This window comes from Scylla paramamosain, unplaced genomic scaffold (assembly GCF_035594125.1).
Source record: "Scylla paramamosain isolate STU-SP2022 unplaced genomic scaffold, ASM3559412v1 Contig4, whole genome shotgun sequence".
NCBI classification, from domain to species: domain Eukaryota; kingdom Metazoa; phylum Arthropoda; class Malacostraca; order Decapoda; family Portunidae; genus Scylla; species Scylla paramamosain.
The window spans coordinates 967,779-994,777 of NW_026973669.1; the positions used below are offsets into that span (position 1 = coordinate 967,779).

A 26,999-nucleotide genomic window follows, 5' to 3' on the forward strand; every position below is an offset into this window, starting at 1 on the left:
TTAGGTTATTGCAAAACTGAATAAAGTCTCTTGTTGTGGTTATATAACGATATATATATATATATATATGTATATATATATATATATATATATATATATATATATATATATATATATATATATATATATATATATATATATATATATATATATATATATATATATATATATATATATAACCACAACAAAAGACTTTGTTCTGTTTTGCAACATTACCTCGCCTTGCTTCCAAAACACGAAAATAGGAAAATTATATATATATATATATATATATATATATATATATATATATATATATATATATATATATATATATATATATATATATATATGAGAGAGAGAGAGAGAGAGAGAGAGAGAGAGAGAGAGAGAGAGAGAGAGAGAGAGAGAGAGAGAGAGAGAGTTCTGAGCCAATACCTACGATATATATATTAGTGTGCGTCATTTTATTAGTGTTAGGCCTGTTTGTTAACTTCATTTTGCTGGCCCCACACTTGCATCTAATAGCTTCATATATCACAACGCACATTACAACACCCCTGACACACGTCTTATACAACACCTCCTTCCCAAAACACCTTAAAATCCGTCGTCTTAGCGCAAGCATCCTGCATCTAGCCTGACACCCCCCCATAACTATCGCCAACATCATTACACAATTCCCAAACCTCAAAATAATCACACCAACACACCAAAACTTCTCCAAAACACACTCAAACCACTGCAACACAAATGTACGCGCGCGCCTACGTTTTATAAACACACGCACACACACACACACACACACACACACACACACACACTGCATAAGCATATGTACAACGAAAGACAAGGCAACACACACACACACACACACACACACACACACACACACACACACACACACACACACTGCATAAGCATATGTACAACGAAAGACAAGGCAACACACACACACACACACACACACACACACACACTGCATAAGTATCTGTACAGCGAAAGACAAGGCAACACACACACACACACACACACACACACTGCATCACCATCAGTACAACGAAAGATAAGGCAACACACACACACACACACACACACACACACTGCATCACCATTTGTACAACGAAAGATAAGGCAACACACACACACACACACACACACACACACACACACACACACTGCATCACCATCAGTACAACGAAATATAAGGCAACACACACACACACACACACTGCATCACCATCAGTACAACGAAAGATAAGGCAACACACGCACACACACACACACACACACACTGCATAACAATCTGTACAACGAAAGACAAGGACACACACATACACACACACACACACACTGCATCACCATCAGTACAACGAAAGACAAGGCAACACACACACACACACACACACTGCATCACCATTTGTACAACGAAAAATAAGGCAACACACACACACACACACACACACACACTGTAGCCGCACCGGCTGGGCATCAATTGGCTCTCAGGTGATCTGTTTTACTGATCACACCCATCATCGTAGGGTCGAGGAAAGGCAGTTCTCTCTCTGACGTTTATTGATGAGGTAGGCATGACCGTAAGAACTGCGAACAAGTTCTCGGTCTCAATTTCTTACAAAATAACATTATACACTGATATTAAACACTTTCAACATATTACAATATTCATTAACAATACATGCAATTGACTTAGCACTATGACAATCAGTTTTTACTACAAAATTAAAGTATTTACCTCGATCACCATCCTGCCCGTCTTTGTCTGAGCGCGACTTGGCCGTGAGTGATGCCCGAAGGCGACTAGCAGGTTAACCCCACACTACCAACAAGTGAGCATCGGCTTCGGTGCTTAATATAGCATTAAATACTGATACTCACACATATTACACGTTTTCATGCAAATAGAAAACTATTGAACATTTCACTTATATATGCCGAGGAATAATCACATGAGGTACATACGCTTTACACACAGTAACATGGCTACCCTAAATTGTGTAACAATTTACCTTAAATTAAGATTAGTATGTACCTTAAAACTAGGATTAGCACATAATATGTTTTGTTACATTGGCTCCTTGGCGGGGATGCTCCGGTATATTATTATGCATTACCTTCTAACAGCAATACTAGACTATGTATTGGCCTCTCTATGATGGTCCTGTTTGCCTTTATGTGTCTTCCCTGGTTGTCGAGATTACAGTCTGAAACCAGGACCTTAACCTTTCTTACTAGGCCATCATGATCAGGAGATACTTCTGTTACTCTTCCCAGTTTCCACTGGTTCCTTGCTACATTCTGATCTTTGATGATAACTATGTCATTTACACTGAGATTCCTCTTTGGTGTTGTCCACTTATTTCTAAGCTGTAGGAATTGCACATACTCCTTTTTCCACCTGGACTAGAACTGGTTGGCCAGGTATTGTGCTCTGCGCCATCTCTTAATGCAGTACAGGTCCTTCTTAATGAAAATGCTTGGAGGAGGCAGTACTACCTTTGTTTTCATAGTTAACAAATTACTGGGTGTCAACGGTGTAAGACTTTCTGGGGAGTGAAGATGGTCCACAGTTAGGGGACGACCATTAACTATATTTTCTGCTTCAACTAGGAAGGTTCTCAGATCTTGGTCATCTAACTGAGTACCATGCTGTTGGGTCCGAAACATAATGATACGTTGGTGGGTTTATTCGGGGTTCAATTGAGTTACTCAGATGTTCGGGGTTTTGGGGTTTCACACTGTGTATTTTTAATCTGTGTCGAAGCCAATGAAATAAATAGCAGGTGTGGTACACTTTAGTTCTGCTCCAGCTGTCTTAGGACTCACACGTTTTATTCCCTGTCCTACTCGCCTAATACACATTGCTAGCAAGGATGGCTCAGAGTCTAACAGGTTATGGGCCCAGGAACAGACTGTATTTTGACGGTGATGAGCGCAAGTACGAGTTATGGGAAGTGAAGTTTTTGGGCTACATGCGGCTACAGAAATTGCATAATGTGATTGATCCTCCTGCATCAGGTACGACTGCTGCAGACGTTACCAAAAATGCCGAGGCATTTGCGGAGTTGATTCAGTTCCTGGATGACCGTAGTCTATCCCTTGTGATGCGTGATGCGAAGGACGATGGACGTGAGGCACTGAGGATTTTACGGGAACACTACTTATCGAAAGGTAAACCCAAGGTCATATCACTGTACACGGAGCTCACAACGTTGCTTAAGGGAGAAAACGAGAGTGTTACAGACTATGTGATTCGAGCCGAGACGGCGGCAACTTCACTTAAAACGTCTGGTGAAACTATTAGTGACAGCTTGTTGGTGGCAATGGTGCTTAAGGGTTTACCTACGGAATTCAAGCCATTTATGACTGTAATTACACAGAGAAAAGGCATTGACATTTGCTGAGTTCAAGGTGTCTCTCAGAAGTTTCGAGGAGACAGAGAAGTCGTGCGGCGACAAAAGTGACAGTGACAGAGTGATGAGGATAGAGTCTCGTAAATTCAGTGGTACGTGTTTCAAGTGCGGTCTTCAGGGTCACAAATTGGTCGACTGCCGTGTCTCTAGACCGAACCAGACTTTAAGAAGATGGTGTGAGAACTGCAGGAATAACTCCCACGATACGAAGTTTTGTTGGAAGAGTTCGGGGGGTAACAGTGGTAAAGACTCTGCCAGGAACGTAAAAGATTATAGTGATGATTATGACAGTCAGAGCCACAGTTTTGTGTTTAAAGTGGGGCTTCGGAGATCAGAGACTGAATCATGTGTTGTGGTTAACAAGTTAATGGTGGACTGTGGTGCAACTACTCATATAATCAATGATGACTCCAAATTTGTGTGTTTTGACAAGCAATTTGATCCTGAGAGACATTTTATTGAACTAGCTGATGGTAGTAGAACAAATAATCTGGTTAAAAAGAAGGGTGATGCCTGTGTTACCCTTGTAGACTCTTGTGGTAATGTTCATACAACAATTCTGGAAAATGCTCTCTATGTACCTTCCTTCAAGCAAGATATTTTCTCGGTTCAAGCTGCCACTGAGAAGGGTGCATCAATCGAGTTTAAACCAAATTCTGCAGAGTTAACATCTACAAACGGTACAAAGTTTGACATAGTTAAGCATGGTAGACTGTATTTCTTAAACAATACTGTGTGTTCAAATAGGGCGTCCTATACATTGAGACAGTGGCATGAAATTCTCGGTCATTGTAATGTGAGTGATATTTTGAAACTTGAAGGTGTAGTGAACGGGATGAAAATTAGTGACAAAAAGGACTTTGATTGTGGCATTTGTGTTAAAGGGAAAATGTCTAAACTGACAAGCTGATGAGCGTTCAAAAGCTAAACTAGATATGGTACACTGTGACCTAGCTGGTCCCATTGATCCTGTTGCCAAGGACGGTTTTAAGTATGCACTCAGTTTTGTTGATGATTACTCCGGTCTTATCATGATATACTTCCTCAAATATAAGTGTGACACCTTACAGGCAACTAAGCATTTCATAGCAGACATTTCTCCCTATGGCTCAGTGAAATGTCTCAGAAGTGATGAAGGTACGGAATTTACTTCTAATGCATTCGCAGATTTACTCGTGGAAAATAAAATCAAGCATGAAATGTCTTCTCCCTACTCACCTCACCAAAATGGTACCGCTGAAAGAGGCTGGCGTACTCTTTTTGAAATGGCCAGATGTTTACTAATAGAGTCTGGTCTGCCAAAGTTTCTGTGGACGTATGCCGTTATGGCCTCTGCTTACATTAGAAACAGATGTTATAACCTTAGGATTAAGAAGACTCCATTCGAGGCTTTTGCAGGTAAAAAGCCAAATATTAGTAATATGCACATTTTTGGTTCTGTATGTTATGCCTATGTACAACAGAAGAAAAAACTTGATGCCAGAAGTGAGGATGGAATTTTTGTAGGCTATGATAAGTCTAGTCCAGCATACCTTGTATATTTTCCAAAGACTGGTACAGTAAGGAAAGTTGAATGTGTCAAATTTACCAGGCCTAGCGTAGATGTAAGTTCAGATGTAGCATGGGGTAGTGAATGTGACTGGACTACAACACGTAGTACTGACACTGAAGCTAGCCCAGAAGTTGGTAACCAAACAGAGGACAGTGTGTGTTTAAGGCGGTCAGAAAGAGTAAAACATAAACCCATATATTTTGGTGACTGTATTGTTGGTGATAAATTTAGGATGAAAGATCTAGGCAAAATTTCCTGGTATCTAGGTATACAGTTTGTGTGTGATGATAATGTAATTAAAATGAATCAAACTAAATATGTGGAAAAGATCCTTGAGAAATTTGGTATGCAACATTGTAAACCTGCCTATACTCCTTGTAACATGGATGTGAACAAAGTATGTATTAGTTCTAGTGAATCAAAACTGGCTGATATCAATATGTATAGAGGTTTAGTTGGAAGTCTGATCTATGTAATGACATGTTCACTAAACCTGTACCTAAAGTAAAGCTTTGTGATTTCAGTATAGAGGTTTAGTTGGAAGTCTGATCTATGTAATGACATGTTCACTAAACCTGTACCTAAAGTAAAGCTTTGTGATTTCAGTAAAGTTATTATGGGTGTGTAGATAGTTAAAACAGGAGTGTGTATTGATTTAATGTGTTGTATTGTATATACCCATCATTAGTTTCAGTGGGGGTGTTGGGTCCGAAACATAATGATACGTTGGTGGGTTTATTCGGGGTTCAATTGAGTTACTCAGATGTTCGGGGTTTTGGGGTTTCACACTGTGTATTTTTAATCTGTGTCGAAGCCAATGAAATAAATAGCAGGTGTGGTACACTTTAGTTCTGCTCCAGCTGTCTTAGGACTCACACGTTTTATTCCCTGTCCTACTCGCCTAATACACATTGCTAGCAAGGATGGCTCAGAGTCTAACACATGCTGATCAAGCAACACAGAGTACATTTCTCACTGTGCGTATCTGCCTCTCCCAAACACCTCCCATGTGACTGGAATTGGGTACATTCATGTTAAAAACAATCCAGTCACACTGATCTTTCACGAGTTCTTGTCTGACTTTATTGTTATTTAATTCTTTTAAGCATTTCTCATACTCTGATTTGGCTCCTACAAAGTTAGTTCCTTGGTCACATCTCAACTGTCTTACGGGCCCTCTTCGTCCTACAAAGCGACGGTATGCACTTAGGAAGGAACTTGTATCCATGCTGTTGGCTGTCTCTATGTGCACAGCTCTACATGCCATGCAAGTAAAGAGCACTCCATATCTTTTAAGCTCTTTACGCCCCTCTTTGATATAGAAAGGGCCAAAGAAATCTACTGCTGAGTATGTAAAAGGAGGTGATGGTTCTAGTCTGTCAATAGGCAGGTCTGCCATCTTCTGTCCCTGTGTTGTACTTCTAACTTTACGACAGATAATGCACTTTGAAATGTGCCTTGATACTAGGGATGATCCTCCTACTATCCAGTATCCACATGACCTGATTTCATTTAAAGTTATGCCCCTGCCTTGATGATTTGTCCTTTTGTGATGGTGGCATATTATCAGCTGGGTTATGTGAGATGTTTTGGGGAGGATGACTGGATGTTTGGATTCATCTGTCAGATTAGAAAGCCTCAATCTTCCTCCTACTCTCATGATACCATTTTTGTCAATGAAGGGATCTAACTTATAGAGGGAACTGGTCTTGTCTATCACTTTTGTTCCCTTGCCATTGTCTCCATTAATTAAAGAATTATGGTTAGCAGATGATTCCAGTACATCTATCTCCTTCTGGAATGCCTTTGCTTGCAGTTGTTTTATAATTACATTTTCAGCTTCTGACACTTGTGCTACATTTACTGGCTTATATGTGTTTCCCTTTACTTTAGTAGTGCCATCACCTTTTCCTCTGAAGCTGTTCAGAAGCTTGAGGCATACAGCAACTGCCCTCTTTGCTTTAAACCAATCTGAAAAATACTCAAGTCTTTCTAGTATATCTGTGGGCTGTTGTGTACCTACAGCATGGCATACAACTTTCTTCACTTCTGGATCATTCTCATTTATGACCTTGTACTGGGAATGGCTATCCATTTTGCTATGTTGCCAAAGGAATTCTGGGCCATTCCACCAGATCTTGCTATTACACAATTCATCTGCTGTCATGCCTCTAGATGCATGATCTGCTGGGTTATACTGCGTCTCTACAAATTTCCACTGATCTGGTGAAGTGTGATCTCTTATTGTTTCTACTCTATTTGCAACATATACATGGAATCTCTTTGCTTCATTTGCAATGTAACCAAGGACTACTTTGCTGTCTGTCCAAAATACTTCTTCCACATTATTATACTCAAGTTCTCCCTTCAAGAGTTTATGGATTCTAACTGACACCACTGCTGCTGTTAGTTCTAGTCTGGGAATTGTCATGGTTTTTAGAGGTGTGACACGTGACTTTGCCATTACTAATGCACAATGAATTTGGCCAGTCTTGCTAATTAATCTAATATATGAGCACTGGCCATATCCCTCTTGACAGGCATCTGAAAAGTGATGGAGTTCAACCTTTTCTACTTCCCCAAAGTCATCAGGTTTGTAGCATCTAGGTACCTTTAACTGATCTAGTTTGTGCAGCTCATCCTTCCATTTTATCCATTTAGGTTTGACATAATCTGGCACCTCATCATCCCAATCAACTGCATTCTTATATAATTCTTGTAAAATTTGCTTTCCAGTCAGAATGAGAGGTGACACTAGACCTAATGGATCATATATAGAGCTCACTGTTGACAGAATGCCTCTCCTGGTGAGTGGCTTGTCTTTCAGCTTTATTCTAAATTGAAATGTGTCAGATTCTATGCACCACTCAACTCCCAAAGTTCTTTCTATAGGTAGTGTTTCTTCATTCTTACTAAAATCCAAACTTTTAATTCCATCTGCTCTCTCATGAGGAGAAATTGCAGCTAATACGTTTTTGTTGTTTGACAAGAACTTATGAAGGTTAAAACCTCCCTTGTAACATAATTCTTTGCTCTGCTGAATAAGAGTGACAGCTTCATCCATTGTAGCTACTGACTTCAAACCATCATCAACATAAAAGTTGTTTCTTACAAACTTGGCTGCATCAGATCCACACCCGTAGTCATCTGCAGCTTTCTTAAGAGCAAAGTTGGCTACACTTGGAGATGAAGTAGCTCCAAACAGGTGAGCTGTCATCCTGTATTCAGCCATCTTATTATTAAGGTCACCATTTTCCCACCAAAAGAATCTTAACATGTCTCTGTGTTCTGGGTTGACTTTCACTTGATGGTACATTGCTTCTATATCACATACAAGTGCAATGCTTTCTTGCCTAAACCTACACAACACTCCAATAAGTTTGTTGGTAAGGTCTGGGCCTTGTAACAGGTGACTGTTTAATGACTGGTTCCTGTAGTTTGCACTACAGTCAAATACAACTCTTAACTTCTTTGGCTTTCTCGGATGATAGACTCCATGATGTGGAATGTACCAGACCTTACCATCATTCCTAACTAAATCCTTTGTCGGTACAACCTCTGCATAACCTTTTGTAATTATATCATCCATGAACACTTTGTAATCACCTTTGTGTTGATTATCCTTCTCAAGTTTAGCTCTTAACTTCTTGAGTCTCTGCTCTGCTAATAGTTTGTTGTTTGGAAGCTTGACGTTATCATCTTTAAGAGGAAGGGGCAACTCATAATGGCCATCCTTCAGCTGATGTACTCCTTCTTTCATCTTACTCATAAACCTTTTATCTTCATATGATAATGGAGTGTCAGCTGACTTTCTATCACTGAAGTCAAGTTCAAACATATCTCTCACTTGAGAAGGATTAATCATCTCTTTGGTTTTAGTAGGAACCACTAAGAAATTAACCCTCTTTTCTTCATTGATTTCTACTTCTTGTGTCACTGTTCTGTAGACTACCACTGTATCCTCCAATGGACTTGAATGGGGTGAGATTTTACCAATGATCCCCCAACCTAGCTCTGTCCTATGGGCATAGGGATGCTTCTTGCTATCACCTGCTATTTGCTCTTCTGCCATAATGGCTTCTGCACAATCAAGACCAATGAGAAGTCCTATGTCAATGTTTGGGTCATATTTCATTAGTTTGTCAGAGATTGCCTTTAAGTGGGGCCAGTCGCAAGCAGTCTCGGGCCTTGGTATCTGACTCCATCCAGCTGAAATGTTTTCTGTTGAATATGCTGAAGGGACTGATATTTCCACTTCTTCATTATAACCTCTTACTTTAAGTCCATGAATTTTGATAGAATCAGTGATTTGTTTTCCACTTATTGTGTGGATATTGAGTGACACTGATGGTCCACTAACTCCCAAATTATTCAGAGTGCTTTCCTTGATGAATGAAGCATCAGACTGCTCATCCAGCAGGGCATACACTAAAACTTTATTCTCTTCATTACTAACATGATGTAACCATACAGGAACTATCATGGTGTGCATGTCATGTGTCACTGATTCTGTAACTTTGACCTTATTTGCTACTACTGTGGGTTTATCATCTTTAGGCTGAGTTGCTTGTGCTGGCACCCTTTGGCTCTCAGTTCTTGTCATGTCATCATTGTGAAGAGCTGTGGGATGGTATCTCTGACATACTTTACAAACTTTCCTTCTTCTACAATCCTTTCCTTTGTGACCCATTTTTAGACACCCTGTGCATAACCGTTTTTCTTTAGCAAATTTGTACCTAGTATTACCATCAAGTTTGGCAAATTCCTTGCAATCATCTAAATCATGATCCTTTGTACAGTAGTGACAGAATCGTCCTTTCCTTTCCTGGTCCTTGGGATACTGTTTGTTGGCTTGTACATTTACTTTACTTTGGAATGACCACATTGGTTTTTCCTCAATTGATTTAGCCATGAAAGTTCTACTCCCTCTATTCTTTGTCATATGTTTGATTCCCTTGGTTTCCAATTGGTTGCCCATGTTTGAGTTTTGATCCAATCATTTACTTCCCTACTTACTGAATTCCAGGAAAGAAATGGATTGCTTGCTCCTTTTGCTTCTTTCTGGACAAATTCACATAACATTTCAAAGGGTGGGTGGTGCTCTTCATTGCTACTACAAGTGTTATTACTGTTAGTATCAAGGTATATCATCGCTTGCTTTCTCCAGTCATGAACAACATGTTCAGGGAGTTTTGCTAGCACCTTTCTCTGCTCTCTAGGGTCATTCAGAAATGACAAATAAGAAGTGTGTTTCATTGCAGCTAAACAGCACTTCAAAAAATCTGAGAATGCTGTTAATGCTGGACCATTATGCGGAGAGATTGGTAGCCAATTCATTAACTTATTTGTGTAAGCATCAGCTATGATGCTTTTGTTTCCAAATCTATCACTAAGAATTTTCTTTGCTTGCACATAGTCAGCATCAGAGTTAAAGTGCATTAACATTTTAATGGCATCCTTTGCCTCACCAGTTGTATACCTCTCTAAGTAGGCAAGTCTCTCTTTACCAACAGAAGTTTTAGACTCTACATAAGTTTCAAAGTTTTTCAACCAACTTGGAAATTCCATGGGTTCTCCATCAAAAGTGTTAGGCTCTATTGGAGGGAGGCTCCACTTGGGATCAGGTATGTTGATTGCAAAGGTTCCCCCAGGATGGGAAAAGGATTGATGATTCTGTCTCACATTATTCACATTATTAGGCATGTTGACATTATGAGTGTGTCTACGAGAGCTTGGTACAAGACTTTGAGCTGTAGGGTTGAGATTTATTACCTGAGGTTCACTAAATATTTGTCCATCTACTTCATTTGTCATCAATTCATTATCTCTATTGCAAGAAGAAGGTTTCTGTGGGTCATGGAATGTAACATATTTGTGAGGCATGGCATTGTCACTTTGTTGATTTGCAATTGCTTGTGCTTTCATTTCATTTTGTGACTCTATGTATTGTTGAAGATAACTTTGCTTCTCTACACTTTCATCATTACCTGGAAGCATTTTTACTTCTTCTTCAACTAAGCTAAGAGCATTAAGTTCTGCACTAGCAACTGCTAAATCTCTCTCTTTCTTTTTCTTTGAGAACATTGCTTCTGCCTCTGCTAAACTATCATGATATTCCATTTCCTTTCTAAGTCTGGCTACCTTTGCTGCTGCTTCTTGCTTTCTTTGTGCTGCTGATGAACGTGATGAAGTAGATGAGACTCTAGAATGTCTAGACCGTTTGCTAGAACAAATTGATCCTCTGTCATTCTTTAACTCCTTTCTTTTACATTCTATACTTTCTAATATTTCATGGTGAACTTGTTGATTGTGTTCCAGCTCTTCATTTAGCTCCTCTGACCTTTCTGGCTCTAGTTCCACCAGCTTTGTGTATTCCACATAATACTGATGAAATGCCTCTATTACTTCACTTGACATGGGCTCTAATTCAAAGGGGCTAATTACAACTTTTAATCCTTTCTTAATTTTGCTGGTAACACTGCTCCATTTACGCTTACAGGACTCTGCTCTTCCTTTGGTTACACTGACTTGATATTCTCTTCCTTTGTCGGTCGGCACTCACTCCCTGACACTAACTTCTTCAATACAAGTTTGATCCCTGTCCACTTGCTCACCCTCACCTTCCCTAAGGCCATCTACGGCATTAATTTCCTCAGTATCAGACATATCTAACAACTTAATTGTGTCAATACTGAGACACTGAAAGAGCAATTAAATTACCACTCTTAATATTAGCTAATTGTGGGTAATTTTCACTTAGGCTACTCAATTCATTGAACAAATTATTGAACATTTCACTTATATATGCCGAGGAATAATCACATGAGGTACATACGCTTTACACACAGTAACACACACACATACAGACACACACACACTGTTACTGTATGTAAAGCGTATGTACCACACGTCATTATTCCTCGGCATTTATAAGTGAAATGTTCAATAGTTTTCTATTTGCATGAAAACGTGTAATATGTGTAAGTATCAGTATTTAATACTATATTAAGCACCGAAGCCGATGCTCACTTGTTAGTAGTGTGGGGTTAACCTGCTAGTCGCCTGCGGGCATCACTCACGGCCAAGTCGCGCTCAGACAAAGACGGGCAGGATGGTGACCGAGGTAAATACTTTAATTTTGTAGTAAAAACTGATTGTCATAGTGCTAAGTCAATTGCATGTATTGTTAATGAATATTGTAATATGTTGAAAGTGTTTAATATCAGTGTATAATGTTATTTTGTAAGAAACTGAGACCGAGAACTTGTTCGCAGTTCTTACGGTCATGCCTACCTCATCAATAAACGTCAGAGAGAGAACTGCCTTTCCTCGACCCTACGATGATGGGTGTGATCAGTAAAACAGATCATCTGAGAGCCAATTGATGCCCAGCCAGTGCGGCTACAATTGTAGAAGAAGGAAAGTTTGTAAAGTATGTCAGAGATACCATCCCACAGCTCTTCACAATGATGACATGACAAGAACTGAGAGAAAAAGGGTGCCAGCACAAGCAACTCAGCCTAAAGATGATAAACCTACAGTAGTAGCAAATAAGGTCAAAGTTACAGAATCAATGACACAAGAAGTAGAAATCAATGAAGAAAAGAGGGTTACTTTCTTAGTGGTTCCTACTAAAACCAAAGAGATGATTAATCCTTCTCAAGTGAGAGATATGTTTGAACTTGACTTCAGTGATAGAAAGTCAGCTGACACCCCATTATCTTATGAAGATAAAAGGTTTATGAGTAAGCTGAAAGAAGGAGTACATCAGCTGAAGGATGGCCATTATGAGTTGCCCCTTCCTCTTAAAGATGATAATGTCAAGCTTCCAAACAACAAACTATTAGCAGAGCAGAGACTCAAGAAGTTAAGAGCTAAACTTGAGAAGGGTAATCAACACAAAGGTGATTACAAAGTGTTCATGGATGATATGATTACAAAAGGTTATGCAGAGGTTGTACCGACAAAGGATTTAGTTAGGAATGATGGTAAGGTCTGGTACATTCCACATCATGGAGTCTATCATCCGAGAAAGCCAAAGAAGTTGAGAGTTGTCTTTGACTGTAGTGCAAACTACAGGAACCAGTCATTAAACAGTCATCTGTTACAAGGCCCAGACCTTACCAACAAACTTATTGGAGTGTTGTGTAGGTTTAGGCAAGAAAGCATTGCACTTGTATGTGATATAGAAGTAATGTACCATCAAGTGAAGGTCAACCCAGAACACAGAGACATGTTAAGATTCCTTTGGTGGGAAAATGGTGACCTTAATAATGAGATAGCTGAATACAGGATGACAGCTCACCTGTTTGGAGCTACTTCATCTCCAAGTGTAGCCAACTTTGCTCTTAAGAAAGCTGCAGATGACTACGGGTGTGGATCTGATGCAGCCAAGTTTGTAAGAAACAACTTTTATGTTGATGATGGTTTGAAGCTGTCACTCTTATTCAGCAGAGCAAAGAATTATGTTACAAGGGAGGTTTTAACCTTCATAAGTTCTTGTCAAACAACAAAGCTGTATTAGCTGCAATTTCTCCTCATGAGAGAGCAGATGGAATTAAAAGTTTGGATTTTAGTAAGAATGAAGACACACTGCCTATAGAAAGAACTTTGGGAGTTGAGTGGTGCATAGAATCTGACACATTTCAATTTAGAATAAAGCTGAAAGACAAGCCACTCACCAGGAGAGGCATTCTGTCAACAGTGAGCTTCATATATGATCCATTAGGTCTAGTGTCACCTCTCATACTGACTGGAAAGCAAATTTTACAAGAATTATGTAAGAATGCAGTTGAATGGGATGATGAGGTGCCAGATTATGTCAAACCTAAATGGATAAAGTATCTCCTGATCATGATGGCCTAGTAAGAAAGGTTAAGGTCCTGGTTTCAGACTGTAATCTCGACAACCAGGGAAGACACATAAAGGCAAACAGGACCATCATAGAGAGGCCAATACATAGTCTAGTATTGCTGTTAGAAGGTAATGCATAATAATAGACCAGAGCATCCCCACCAAGGAGCCAGTGTAACAAAACATTATGTGCTAATCCTAGTCTTAAGGTACATACTAATCTTAATTTAAGGTAAATTGTTACACAATTTAGGGTAGCCATGTTACTGTATGTAAAGCGTATGTACCTCATGTCATTATTCCTCGGCATATATAAGTGAAATGTTCAATAGTTTTCTATTTGCATGAAAACGTGTAATACGTGTAAGTATCAGTATTTAATGCTATATCAAGCACCGAAGCCGATGCTCACTTGTTAGTAGTGTGGGGTTAACCTGCTAGTCGCCTGCGGGCATCACTCACGGCCAAGTCGCGCTCAGACAAAGACGGGCAGGATGGTGACCGAGGTAAATACTTTAATTTTGTAGTTAAAACTGATTGTCATAGTGCCAAGTTAATTGCATGTATTGTTAATGAATATTGTAATATGATGAAAGCGTTTAATATCCGTGTATAATGTTATTTTGTAAGAAATTGAGACCGAGAACTTGTTCGCAGTTCTTACGGTCATGCCTACCTCATCAATAAACGTGTCAGGGAGAACTGCCTTTCCTCGACCCTACGATGATGGGTGTGATCAGTAAAACAGATCACCTGAGAGCCAATTGATGCCCAGCCGATGCAGCTACAATGTATGTGGACACAAGAGCTAGATACAGGCTAGGAGACATAGAAACAGACTGGGTGAAGAGTGAGAGAGGAGTTAGGCAGGGCTGTATATTGTCACCAACCCTTTTTAGCCTGTATACAGAGGAGCTAGCAGCCAGGATGAGAAGAATGAATGTAGGGGTAAGTGTGGGGAATGATAAAGTATGTGTGCTCCTTTATGCAGATGACGTAGTTGTTATGAGTGAATCGGCAGATGAGCTTCAAAGTTTGTTGGATGTAGTGGATGGCTATGGTAAAGACTTTGGATTAAGGTTTAGCAGTGAGAAAAGCAAAGTAATGATAGTGAATAGGTCAGAGGATGAAAGTAATGTGGTATGGAGACTTGGAGAGAATGAGTTGAGACAGGTGCAAGAATACAAGTACTTAGGGATGTGGATGAGTTCTAGTGGGTGTGCAAAGGCAAAGAATGAAAAGATAAGTATGGTAAACCAGTGGGTAGGTCGATTGGGAAGCGCGGCAAGGATGAGAGCAAGTAAGTATGATGTGTTGAGAGAAGTGTGGAAGAGTGTGGCTGTGCCATGTATAATGTATGGTATGGATGTGATTGCATGCAATGAAAGTGAAATTGATAAGTTAGAAGTGGGCCAGAATAGAGTAGCAAGGATGGCACTGAGTGCACCGAGGTGCACAGCAGTTGAAGCCTTGAGAGGTGACATGGGATGGAGCACCTTTAGAGAAAGACTGACAAAAGCCACACTTAGGTACAAGATTAGGTTTGAGAGAATGGATGATGCAAGAATATCAAGGAAGGTGTACCTGTGGAATGAAAGTGGAAGCAAATGGAGGAAGAGATGCATGAGAATGACCGACAGGAATGGATTGCAAGTTGTGTGGGCGATAAGAATGGCTGGGAGGATTCAAAATGAGCGTGAATGGGTGGTAACAAGAGGAGGCAGAGTGGGAGCCGAATGGGATGTGAGAAAATGGAAGAATGAGATAGACAAAGAAGTGAAATGTGTGGGACTGAATGAATGGAAGAATGAAATGGAAAGAAAGAAGACCCTGGAATGGTACAAGGAGAAAGAGGCCCCGAGGTATGAAAGGTGGTATGATGGAAGCCTGGGCGGTGATCTTCTCTTTCGAGCGAGGGCACAGTGTATGGATGTGAATGCAAGGAGTTACAGGTGGTCTGAGTCCCGCAGCAAAGTGTGCCAGATGTGTGACATGGGAGAGGATGAGACGGTGGAACATGTGGTGCTGGAGTGTGTGAAGTATGCCAGAGACAGGAATGAGATGATGCAAGTGATACTGACTGAGTTAGGGCATGATAGGAATGAAAGAGTGGAGAAGACAGGAAAGGAATGGATGGTGTTGTTGCTGGGACTGTGTAGAGAGGCGAATGAAAGGATGATTGAGGCGGTGAAAGAGTTTCTGGAGAGAATGTGGCGTGCCAGGTGTATGAACAATTAGGATAGAGGATGCTGTTCGTTTCTCTTTTTTTTTTTTTTTCTTCTACAGGAGTTGCCGATCCAAAGGCCTGGCTCAGGAGTGATCCTGTGCCACCTGTACCATCAAGATCAAGATCAAGATCTGGCGCCAAGTTACTTGTGTGTTTTGTTGTCTGTGTCTGTTGGAGCGTCCGCGTGCTGCGTGGTGGTCAGTGGTCAGGTCACGCTAAGTGTGCGGCAGCTTGCGCCTGTGTCTGAGCTGGCCTGGGTCACCTGTGGTCACCTGTCCACTCTGTGTCTGGTGGAGGGAACAGACAAGACGTCAGCGTGGTGGTCAGTGGTCAGGTCACGCTGAGTGTGCGGCAGCTTGCGCCTGTGTCTGAGCTAGCCTGGGTCACCTGTGGTCACGTGCGGAGTGGCGGCGCCTCCCTGGGCTCACCTGAGGGCGTGCAGGTAATGGTGGGCGGGGAACAAGTAAATGTCGGGAGGTGAGTGACTAAGGTGGTGGTCACCGTCACTGTTGTTGTGGTTTGTTTGTTTGTTTGTTTGTTGATTTCCCCTCTCCCCCAACAAGCTTGGGGCCACGTGGGGAATTGGGTTTGTTTTTGGAGGGGGACATAAAAGACCGATAAATGGACTGAAAATCTAGGGAAATTTCCCTAAAATAAAGAAAAATTGGGGGTAAAATTTAAGTTTTAACCAATACTCCAGAATAATTATATACCTATCCTAACCTAACCTAATCGGGGGGGCTGCGCACACCATGAACACCCCCTTGCTATCTGGGGGGGCTGTGCCCCCCCTGGACCCCCCTAAGGTTAAAGCGTCATTAAACATCATAGACTTAGTAGCATGGACAAAAGCACCCTGCGTGTAAACCTACGCACGAACGCACGCAGTGTAACTTCAGCACGGACAGGTAAGCAGGACGGATCTCGGGAATACTGGAGAAACTTTAACATTGTATTGTAACCTTAACATCAACGAGCGATCAGTAAAACCTTTACAGACTTGTAGCTATACTACTTACACTTCTTGAAAGCACACCTTATTGAAAATAATCTTGGGTGCGTTGTTCTTAAGATTTTCCAGACACACACCGTCAGTAAGGTTAGTTTGGTCTCCTGGACAAAATTTTCCCGTCTCAGTGGTGGCAGCCACGCAGGACAAGACACACACACCGTCAGTTAGTGTTTTCTGCTTTCTTGTTTTATTTTTGTTATTTTGTTAATTTGTTTAATATTGTTTTATTTGTTTGTCTTGCAGGAGAACAGACGCGGTGAAAGAGCAAGGCCAGACTGGCAAGTCCTCCTGTCCATTGTGCCCCAGAGCCTCTCAGATCAGTGGCTGGCAAGTCCTCCCATCCTCTCTGCACCAGACCCCTCAGGTCAGTGGCTGGCAAGTCCTCCCATCCTCTCTGCCCCAGAGCCCCTCAGGTCAGTGGCTGGCAAGTCCTCCCATCCTCTCTGCCCTAGAGCCCCTCAGGTCAGTGGCTGGCAAGTCCTCCCATCCATTTGTTTATTTGGATAACCTGAAGATCCACCAGCCCAGTCCTTTCTGGCCGTTCTATTGCTGCTGTGGTAGACGGTCACTGTTCTTCTCCTAGATCTATTAACAGTGGTGTTCCTCAGGGTTCTGTCCTGTCACCCACTCTCTTCCTGTTATTCATCAATGATCTTTTAAACCAAACTTCTTGTCCTATCCACTCCAGTGCTGATGATACCATCCTGCACTTTTCCACGTCTTTTTCTAGACTTCCAACCCTTCAGGAAGTAAACAGTTCATGCAGGGAAGTCACAGACTTCTGATCTCTCCAAAATTCCAGATTAGGGCAGAGCAAACTTGGTATTGTTCAATGCCACAAAAACTCAATTCCTCCATCTATCAACTCGACACAACCTTCCAGACAACTATCCCCTCTTCTTCAATGACAATTGTCCCCCTCTTCTACACTGAACATCCTCGGTCTGTACTTTACTTATAATCTGAACTGGAAACTTCACATCTCATCTCTAGCAAAAACAGCTTCTAGGAAGTCAGGTGTTCTGAGATGTCTCCGCCAGTTTTTCTCACCCCCCACAAGCTGCTAACTTTGTACAGGGGCCTTATCTGTCCATGTATGGAGTATGCTTCATATGTGTGGGGGGGTTCCACTCATACCATTCTTCTAGACAGGTTGGAATCAAAAGCTTTTTGTCTCATCAACTCCTCTCCTCTAACTGACTGTCTTCAGCCTTTCTCTCATCGCCGCAGTGTTGCATCTCGTGCTGTCTTTTACAGCTATTTTCATGCTAACTGCTCTTCTGATCTTGCTAACTGCATGCTTCCCCTCCTCCCACAGCCTTGCTGCTCAACACTTTCTTCTTTCTCTCATCACTATTCTGTGCACCTCTCTAATGCAAGAGTTAACCAGTATTCTCAATCATTCATCCCTTTTCTCTGGTAATACTGGAGCTCCTTGCCTGCTTCTCTATTTTCACCTTCGTATGACTTGAATTCCTTCAAGAGGGAGGCTTCAACACACTTATCCTGCAATTTTTGACAACTGCCTTGGACCCTGTTCAGTGACCAGCATCTCAGTGGGCCCCCCCCCCTCTCTCTCTGTCTCTCTCTCTGTCTCTGTCTCTCTCTGTCTCTGTCTCTCTCTGTCTCTGTCTGTCTCTGTCTGTCTCTCTCTGTCTCTCTCTCTCTGTCTCTCTCTCTCTCTCTCTCTCTCTCTCTCTCTCTCTCTCTCTCTCTCTCTCTCTCTCTCTCTCTCTCTCTCTCTCTCTCTCTCTCTCTCTCTCTCTCTCTCTCTCTCTCTCTCTCTCTCCTGGACACCAGACAGGCAGGAAGCCCCTCGCCGCCTGTGTGGTGACGCCCTCCTCTGTTACAGGTGCAAGGTCGGTGTGCATCCTTGGTGCAGCCCCAGGGTTCCTGCAGGAACAGCCACGGCCAGGAGCAGCGTTGCAATGGAGGGTGCGAGGCCAGGCAACAGCAGCAGCAGCAGCAGTAGTAACAGCCTGGAGCAGCAGGTGACCCAAGGCGTGAGGACCTACACTTGTGACCACTGCGGCAAAGTGTGCTCCACCAAGGCTGCCATTGCCAGACACGTCCTCTCCCATGCCAGCAAGACAAGGCTGAGAGGCAGGAGTGGCCCCGCTGAACACACTGCCACCCACACTGGTGGCAGGAACCACAAGTGTGACCTCTGCAGGAAGACATTTGTCCGGAAGAGTCATCTTGCCTCACACATCCTCACCCACACTGGGGAGAGAAAGTTCCAGTGCCTGGAGTGTGGGAAAAGATTTACCCAGAAGGGTTCCCTTAACACACACATCCTCACCCACACTGGGAGAGAAAGTTCCAGTGCCTGGAGTGTGGGAAAAGATTTACCTGGAAGGGTTCCCTTAACACACACATCCTCACCCACACTGGGGAGAGAAAGTTCCAGTGCCTGGAGTGTGGGAAAAGATTTACCATGAAGAGTTCCCTTAACACACACATCCTCACCCACACTGGGGAGAGAAAGTTCCAGTGCTTGGAGTGTGGGAAAAGATTTACCCAGAAAAGTGATCTTAACAGACACATCCTCACCCACACTGGGGAGAGAAAGTTCCAGTGCCTGGAGTGTGGGAAAAGATTTACCCGGAAGGGTACTCTTGACAGACACATCCTCACCCACACTGGAAAGAAGAAGAGAAAACAGCCAAAATCATAGCTGTTGCAGTCCCCGGTGACTCCGGCCTCAGTAGAGCTGAAAGGCACAAAACTACAAAATATCACGACCTTAAAAGTGACCTGGGAACAACATGGTCGCCGATGGACACCGGTATAATACCAGTGGTGGTGTGGGCGACAGGGCTAATGAAGAAAGCCTGGAGAGCTGCCTGGAGGCAATCCCCGGTCGCCCAAGTGCCCACGAGGTACACACAGCTGCGGTCAAGGGAACGGTCGCCACGCTGAACAGAGCCCTCGGATGCAATGCCGGCGCTGCTGAGGGTGTGACCGCTAACACCAGGCTTGGGGCCCATTGCACTCACCAGACAACAAAACAGGAAAGTGCAGAAAACGGGGAGAGAAAGTTCCCGTGCCTGCAGTGTGGGAAAAGATTTACCCACAAAGGTAATCTTAACACACACATCCTCACCCACACTGGGGCTTGTACAAACTCAGTGCACCCTGAGTGTAGGAAGACAGAAGGAAGCAGAAACAGAAGGATCTGCTCTGAACCACCCTGGAGAGAGAAACTGCAGCAGAGGATCACCCATCAAAGAGAAGAAATCAGGCAGATAACAAGCTTCCTGCAAGACCAAAACCACACAAGGAACCTCCTCAAGAAAACAGACAGAATGACAGGAAGGCGCAGTGCAAGCAACGGCCGGCCGGGCGGAAGACCGGCAGGGGCTGAGCCCCGGCCGAAGCCTTGGCACCACAAATGAGGACAAAGACAAGAAAATAAAGGCCAGAAAGATGAAGAGGCAGCTTGCAGAAAAGCCAGGGGTGGTTTGCAGGCACATGGCAAAGACCTCAACAGAAGTACAAGACCCACCCGAGAAAGAAGTGGCCGAGGGATGCTGCAGGCCACTGCTGGAAGACCCCACGCAGCATCAGGCAGCCCCGGAGATACAGACCACCACGGTTAAACACACAAGTAAACAACAACAATGCCAGCTGTTCAACTTGCACAGGAAGGTCTGCTGAGAAAGAGAGTGAGTCAATGCAGCAAGTTTGAGGCTCCAGGTGTAGACAAAGCCCCAAGTTTTGGGTCAGAAAGATTACACGAGTGCACCGTTCCGTGCACTCGTTTGTACCAGACTACAGAAAGGAAAAGAGGAGCCCCCACAATGGCTGGCCACTGGAAACACCAGCCTGCCACCAAACGCCAGCCAGACTCCACTGCCAGACAGACACGGAGCCGTCCGCTGCCCGTCAACAACACGCAGGTGGCCGACAGAGACACCGGTGTGGAGTTTGGTCTGGTGGAGTGCTCCACATGCACTGGCAGGACTGGCAAGAAGATAGCACCAGAAACACACACACTGGTGAACAGGACTGCATTCAACACCTTGCCATTCAACACCTTGCTCAACACTCCACATGCAAGTGTTTGGGAACACAAGAGAATGCCACACTACAACACAAAAAATGAGAAAAACAATCAACAAAGAATTACCTTAACACCTTGAAAAAGATTTGCAGGTCAGAACTAACACCAAAAAACAAGACTACTGCCACAAACCAGCTGGCAGTACCAGTAGTGACTTGTGGTTGTGGTGTGGTGTGGTGACTGGCCACAAGACTACTGCCACAAACCAGCTGGCAGTACCAGTAGTGACTTGTGGGTGTGGTGTGGTGTGGTGACTGGCCACAAGACTACTGCCACAAACCAGATGGCAGTACCAGTAGTGACTTGTGGGTGTGGTGTGGTGTGGTGTGGTGACTGGCCACAAGACTACTGCCACAAACCAGCTGGCAATACCACTAGTGACTTGTGGGTGTGGTATGGTGTGGTGACTGGCCACAAGACTACTGCCACAAACCAGCTGGCAATACCAGTAGTGACTTGTGGGTGTGGTGTGGTGTGGTGACTGGCCACAAGACTACTACCACAAACCAGCTCACAATACCACTAGTGACTTGTGGGTGTGGTGTGGTGTGGTGACTGGCCAAAAGGTTTATTCTGAAATGTAATCTTGACAAACATCCTCACCCACACTGTGGTAAGGAAGTACAGGTGTGGTGTTTGTGGCAGTGTTTCTGTAGGAAGAGTGGTGTTGCCAGACACATCCAAACACTCCTGTGGGGGTGAGGTGTTGTGGATGTGCTGGTGGTGTGTGAGGGACTTGGAGTGACTAGTGTTTGTGTGTTGTTACTTTGTACTCAAGTGTTGGAATAAACTTTTGTTGCTAGAATGCTGAGTAATGTTGTTATACAGTAAATAATGTGTGTGTGTGTGTGTGTGTGTGTGTGTGTGTGTGTGTGTGTGTGTGTGTACAAAATGGCCAATAATAAACTTGCCATGACAGACAGAGTAGTGGATGACTGGAATAGGCTCAGTAGTCAGGTTGTTAGTGCTGAGTCATTACAGAGCTTTGAAATATTAGACAAATGTATGGACAGGGATGACAGGTGGAAATAGACAGGCATGTTTTGTACAGCGACTGCCACCTGCAGGCCTGACGGCTTCCTGCACCAACCCTTGTGTTCTTGTGTGCTGCTGCTGCTGCTGCTGCTGCAAAATCTCTTCCTATTAATCCCTTTCTTTGCTGTGAATGCTTGTGGAGGTTTTACACATTGCTGTTAGTGCTGCGAAGTGTTGACTGTCGCTGTGAAAGGGTTGAAAGGTTAATGATCCTGGGAGGCAAAGAAAACTGCTGGTCTGTGCATCAATAGCCGTGGTGTTCTGATGGTCTGCCTTCTTCATCACTTCTCACCAAAACAAGAAAACAACAAAACTTGATTGAAAAACAAGCCACAGAGACAGGCAGAGCGGGTGGGAGTGCAGGGGAGAGGGAGAGGGAGAGAGGACGGTGTGGGAGACAAGACAGATATGAAGAGAGATGATACTTAACATTGCATCTCTTGCTATTCAAAGCTAGGTGAGTGTGTTGAAGCCTCCCTCCTGAAAGAGTTCAAGTCACCGGCAGGGGGAAACAGCAGCAGGCAGGGAGTTCAGGAGTGTGCCAGTAAAGGGGATTGAGAGACTGATAATACTGGTTAACTCTTGCATCAGGGAGGTGGACAGAATAGTGGTGAAAGATTGAGAATACTGGTTAACTCTTGCATCAGGGAGGTGGACAGAATAGTGGTGAAAGATTGAGAATACTGGTTAACTCTTGCATCAGGGAGGTGGACAGAATAGTGGTGAAAGATTGAGAATACTGGTTAACTCTTGCATCAGGGAGGTGGACAGAATAGTGGTGAAAGATTGAGAATACTGGTTAACTCTTGCATCAGGGAGGTGGACAGAATAGTGGTGAAAGATTGAGAATACTGATTAACTCTTTCATTCAGGAGGTGGAGAGTATTGTGGTGAAACATTGAGAATACTGGTTAATTCTTGCACTAGGGAGCTGCAGACAATAGTGGTGAAAGATTGAGAATACTGGTTAACTCTTGCATCAGAGAGGTGGACAGAATAGTGGTGAAAGATTGAGAATACTGTTGAACTCTTGCATTCAGGAGGTGGACAGTATAGTGGTGAATGATTGAGAATACTGGTTAACTCTTGCATTAGGGAGGTGGACAGAGTAGAGGTGAAAAATTGAGAATACTGGTTAACTCTTGCACTAGGGAGGTGGAGACAATAGTGGTGAAAGATTGAGAATGCTTGTTAACTTGCATTCAGAAGGTGGACAGAATAGTGGTGAAAGATTGAGAATGCTGGTTAACTCGTGCATTAGGGAGGTGGACAGAATAGTGGTGAAAGATTGAGAATACTGGTTAACTCTTGCATTAGAGAGGTGGAGACAATAGTGGTGAAAGATTGAGAATACTGGTTAACTCTTGTATCAGGGAGAGGGACAGAATAGTGGTGAAAGATTGAGAATACTGGTTAACTCTTGCATTAGGGAGGTGGACAGAATAGTTGTGAAAGATTGAGAATACTGGTTAACTCTTGCATTAGGGAGGTGGACAGAATAGTGTTGAAAGACTGAGAATACTGGTTAACTCTTGCATTAGGGAGGTGGACAGAATAGTAATGAAAGATTGAGAATGCTGGTTAACTCTTGCATCAGGGTGGAGACAATAGTGGTGAGAAAGTAAGGCCTCTTATCAAATTATATTGACATTTTTTGACCAAATAGTTAGGAGTATATGAAATTTCAATAAAATTGCTAGCAAGATCTGCCCCCAAGCTTGAAAGAGGCAGAGACAGCAAGGAAGTGGTTCTCAGAGTGGGGTGTGACGAATAGACTGCATCAGTAGTCAGTAGGGAGCTGTGAAAGAAGACTGCAGCAGTGTGTGGACAGAGATGGCAGGTGGAAATAGACTGCATCAGTAGTCAGTAGGGAGCTGTGAAAGAAGACTGCAGCAGTGTGTGGACAGGGATGGCAGGTGGAAATAGACTGCATCAGTAGTCAGTAGGGAGCTGTGAAAGAAGACTGCAGCAGTGTGTGGACAGAGATGGCAGGTGGAAATAGATAGGCGTGTTTTGTACAGGGACTGCCACTTGTAGGTGTGATGGCTTCCTGCTCCAGCTCTTGTGTTCTTGTGTACTACTGCTACTTGGAAGGCTCTGCAATGGTGCCACCTTAAGTCCACTGCAACACACTTGTCCTCCAATGTACGATAATGCACCAAGGTCCTTAAGAATGGCATTTATTGATTTTATGATTATGATTATTATTTTTTTTTTTTTTTTTACAGTGTCTCTCTTACATAGAAATACAATAATAAAAAGTGCAATATATTTTTTGGAGGTGGTTTGTTATTTGTTATTTGGTAACTTTGTTTTTTGCGTTTAATGACAAATTAAGTTGGTGGCAAGAGGAGTAGACGTTTCAAGTTACCCTCCATTTCCACCCATGGCTTGCTGGTTCTCTAACACTTGGTCAAAATTTATGAATCATTAATAAATGATTCAAAGGTTAGGAGGAGAAAGTGGAGATTGAGGCATGTAGCATGGGAGAATTTCCAGGTAGACTTGAGTGAAAGTGTGAGGATGGAAGCCTGAATGGCATGGATGAAATGAACGACAGACAGGATGCCGCAGCCAGCCAGCCAGACAGGGTACGTGAGAACGAGTGCCGGGAAGCGTGCATGTAAGCCGTGGTGGAGTGACGAGATTAGGGATGCTGGAAAGGAAGGAAAGAGACTAAATAGGGTGTGCAGGCAGTTGAGAAAGAGGAGGCGGAGAGTGAGCACCAGAATGCACGGACAGCGTGTGTGAGTCAGCAGCGAGTGACGAAGCGAAAGGTAATGAATGCTAAAGTTAGGTGTGAGAGAAGTGTGCTTCAGTCCAGAAGAGAGAAAGGTGTTTGTTACTGTATGTAAAGCGTATGTACCTCACGTCATTATTCCTCGGCATTTATAAGTGAAATGTTCAATAGTTTTCTATTTGCATGAAAACGTGTAATATGTGTAAGTATCAGTATTTAATGCTATATTAAGCACCAAAGCCGATGCTCACTTGTTAGTAGTGTGGGGTTAACCTGCTAGTCGCCTGCGGGCATCACTCACGGCCAAGTCGCGCTCAGACAAAGACAGGCAGGATGGTGACCGAGGTAAATACTTTAATTTTGTAGTTAAAACTGATTGTCATAGTGCCAAGTTAATTGCATGTATTGTTAATGAATATTGTAATATGTTGAAAGCGTTTAATATCCGTGCATAATGTTATTTTGTAAGAAATTGAGACCGAGAACTTGTTCGCAGTTCTTACGGTCATGCCTACCTGATCACCTGATGATGTAGTTCTTATGAGTGAATCGGCAGATGAGCTTCAAAGTTTGTTGGATGTAGTGGATGGCTATGGTAAAGACTTTGGAGTAAGGTTTAGCAGTGAGGAAAGCAAAGTAATGATTGTGAATAGGTCAGAGGATGAAAGTAATGTGGTATGGAGACTTGGAGAGAATGAGTTGAGACAGGTGCAAGAATACAAGTACTTAGGGATGTGGATGAGTCCTAGTGGGTGTGCAAAGGCAAAGAATGAAAAGATAAGTATGCTAAACCAGTGGGTAGGTCGATTGGGAAGCGCGGCAAGGATGAGAGCAAGTAAGTATGATGTGTTGAGAGAAGTGTGGAAGAGTGTGGCTGTGCCATGTATAATTATAATGTATGGTATGGATGTGATTCCATGCAATGAAAGTGAAATTGATAAGTTAGAAGTGGGCCAGAATAGAATAGCAAGGATGGCACTGAATGCACCGAGGTGCACAGCAGTTGAAGCCTTGAGAGGTGACATGGGATGGAGCACCTTTAGAGAAAGACTCACAAAAGCCACACTTAGGTACAAGATTAGGTTTGAGAGAATGGATGATGCAAAAATTTCAAGGAAGGTGTACCTGTGGAATGAAAGTGGAAGCAAATGGAGGAAGAGATGCATGAGAATGACCGACAGGAATGGATTGCAAGTTGTGTGGGCGATAAGAATGGCTGGTAGGAATCAAAATGAGCGTGAATGGGTGGTAACAAGAGGAGGAAGAGTGGGAGCCGAATGGGATGTGAGAAAATGGAAGAATGAGATAGACAAAGAAGTGAAATGTGTGGGACTGAATGAATGGAAGAATGAGATGGAAAGAAAGAAGACCCTGGAATGGTACAAGGAGAAAGAGGCCCCGAGGTATGAAAGGTGGTATGATGGAAGCCTGGGCGGTGATCTTCTCTTCCGAGCGAGGGCACAGTGTATGGATGTGAATGCAAGGAGTTACAGGTGGTCTGAGTCCCGCAGCAAAGTGTGCCAGATGTGTGACATGGGAGAAGATGAGACGGTGGAACATGTGGTGCTGGAGTGTGTGAAGTATGCCAGAGACAGGAATGAGATGATGCAAGTGATACTGACTGAGTTAGGGCATGATAGGAATGAAAGAGTGGAGAAGACAGGAAAGGAATGGATGGTGGTGTTGCTGGGACTGTGTAGAGAGGCGAATGAAAGGATGATTGAGGCGGTGAAAGAGTTTCTGGAGAGAATGTGGCGTGCCAGGTGTATGAACAATTAGGATAGAGGATGCTGTTCGTTTCTCTTTTTTTTTTTTTTCCCTTTCTACAGGAGTTGCCGATCCAAAGGCCTGGCTCAGGAGTGATCCTGTGCCACCTGTACCATCAAGATCAAGATGTACCATTAAGATCAAGATCAAGATCTGGCGCCAAGTTACTTGTGTGTTTTGTTGTCTGTGTCTGTTGGAGCGTCCGCGTGCTGCGTGGTGGTCAGTGGTCAGGTCACGCTGAGTGTGCGGCAGCTTGCGCCTGTGTCTGAGCTGGCCTGGGTCACCTGTGGTCACCTGTCCACTCTGTGTCTGGTGGAGGGAACAGACAAGACGTCAG

At 43.1% G+C, this 26,999-nt stretch overlaps 1 protein-coding gene across 3 annotated transcripts; it reads left to right on the forward strand.

Annotated features, from left to right (window-relative positions):
* The first annotated feature begins 14,216 nt into the window (after positions 1-14,216).
* Positions 14,217-26,789, forward strand: LOC135096486 (gastrula zinc finger protein XlCGF16.1-like). 3 transcript variants are annotated; one of them, XR_010264764.1, is made up of 3 exons: positions 14,217-16,484; positions 17,298-17,418; positions 18,907-21,926. XR_010264764.1 is itself a non-coding variant. In XM_063997991.1 (3 exons), exon 3 carries the CDS (start codon positions 25,436-25,438, stop codon positions 26,672-26,674), a length of 1,239 nt encoding a protein of 412 aa, XP_063854061.1. In that variant the 5' UTR covers positions 16,501-17,418; positions 18,907-23,995; positions 24,148-25,435; the 3' UTR covers positions 26,675-26,789. The 3 variants fall into 3 exon arrangements, 2 of the variants coding, with proteins under 2 accessions (XP_063854062.1, XP_063854061.1); XM_063997991.1 differs by lacking the exon at positions 14,217-16,484 and adding an exon at positions 24,148-26,789 and having other exon boundaries at positions 16,501-17,418; positions 18,907-23,995; XM_063997992.1 differs by lacking the exon at positions 14,217-16,484 and having other exon boundaries at positions 16,497-17,418.
* The last annotated feature ends 210 nt before the right edge of the window (positions 26,790-26,999 follow it).

What these genes read in the sequence shown, in the direction of transcription:
- LOC135096486 (XM_063997991.1), top strand. Translation starts at nt 25,436, where the DNA reads ATGAGTGAATCGGCAGATGAGCTTCAAAGTTTGTTGGATGTAGTGGAT.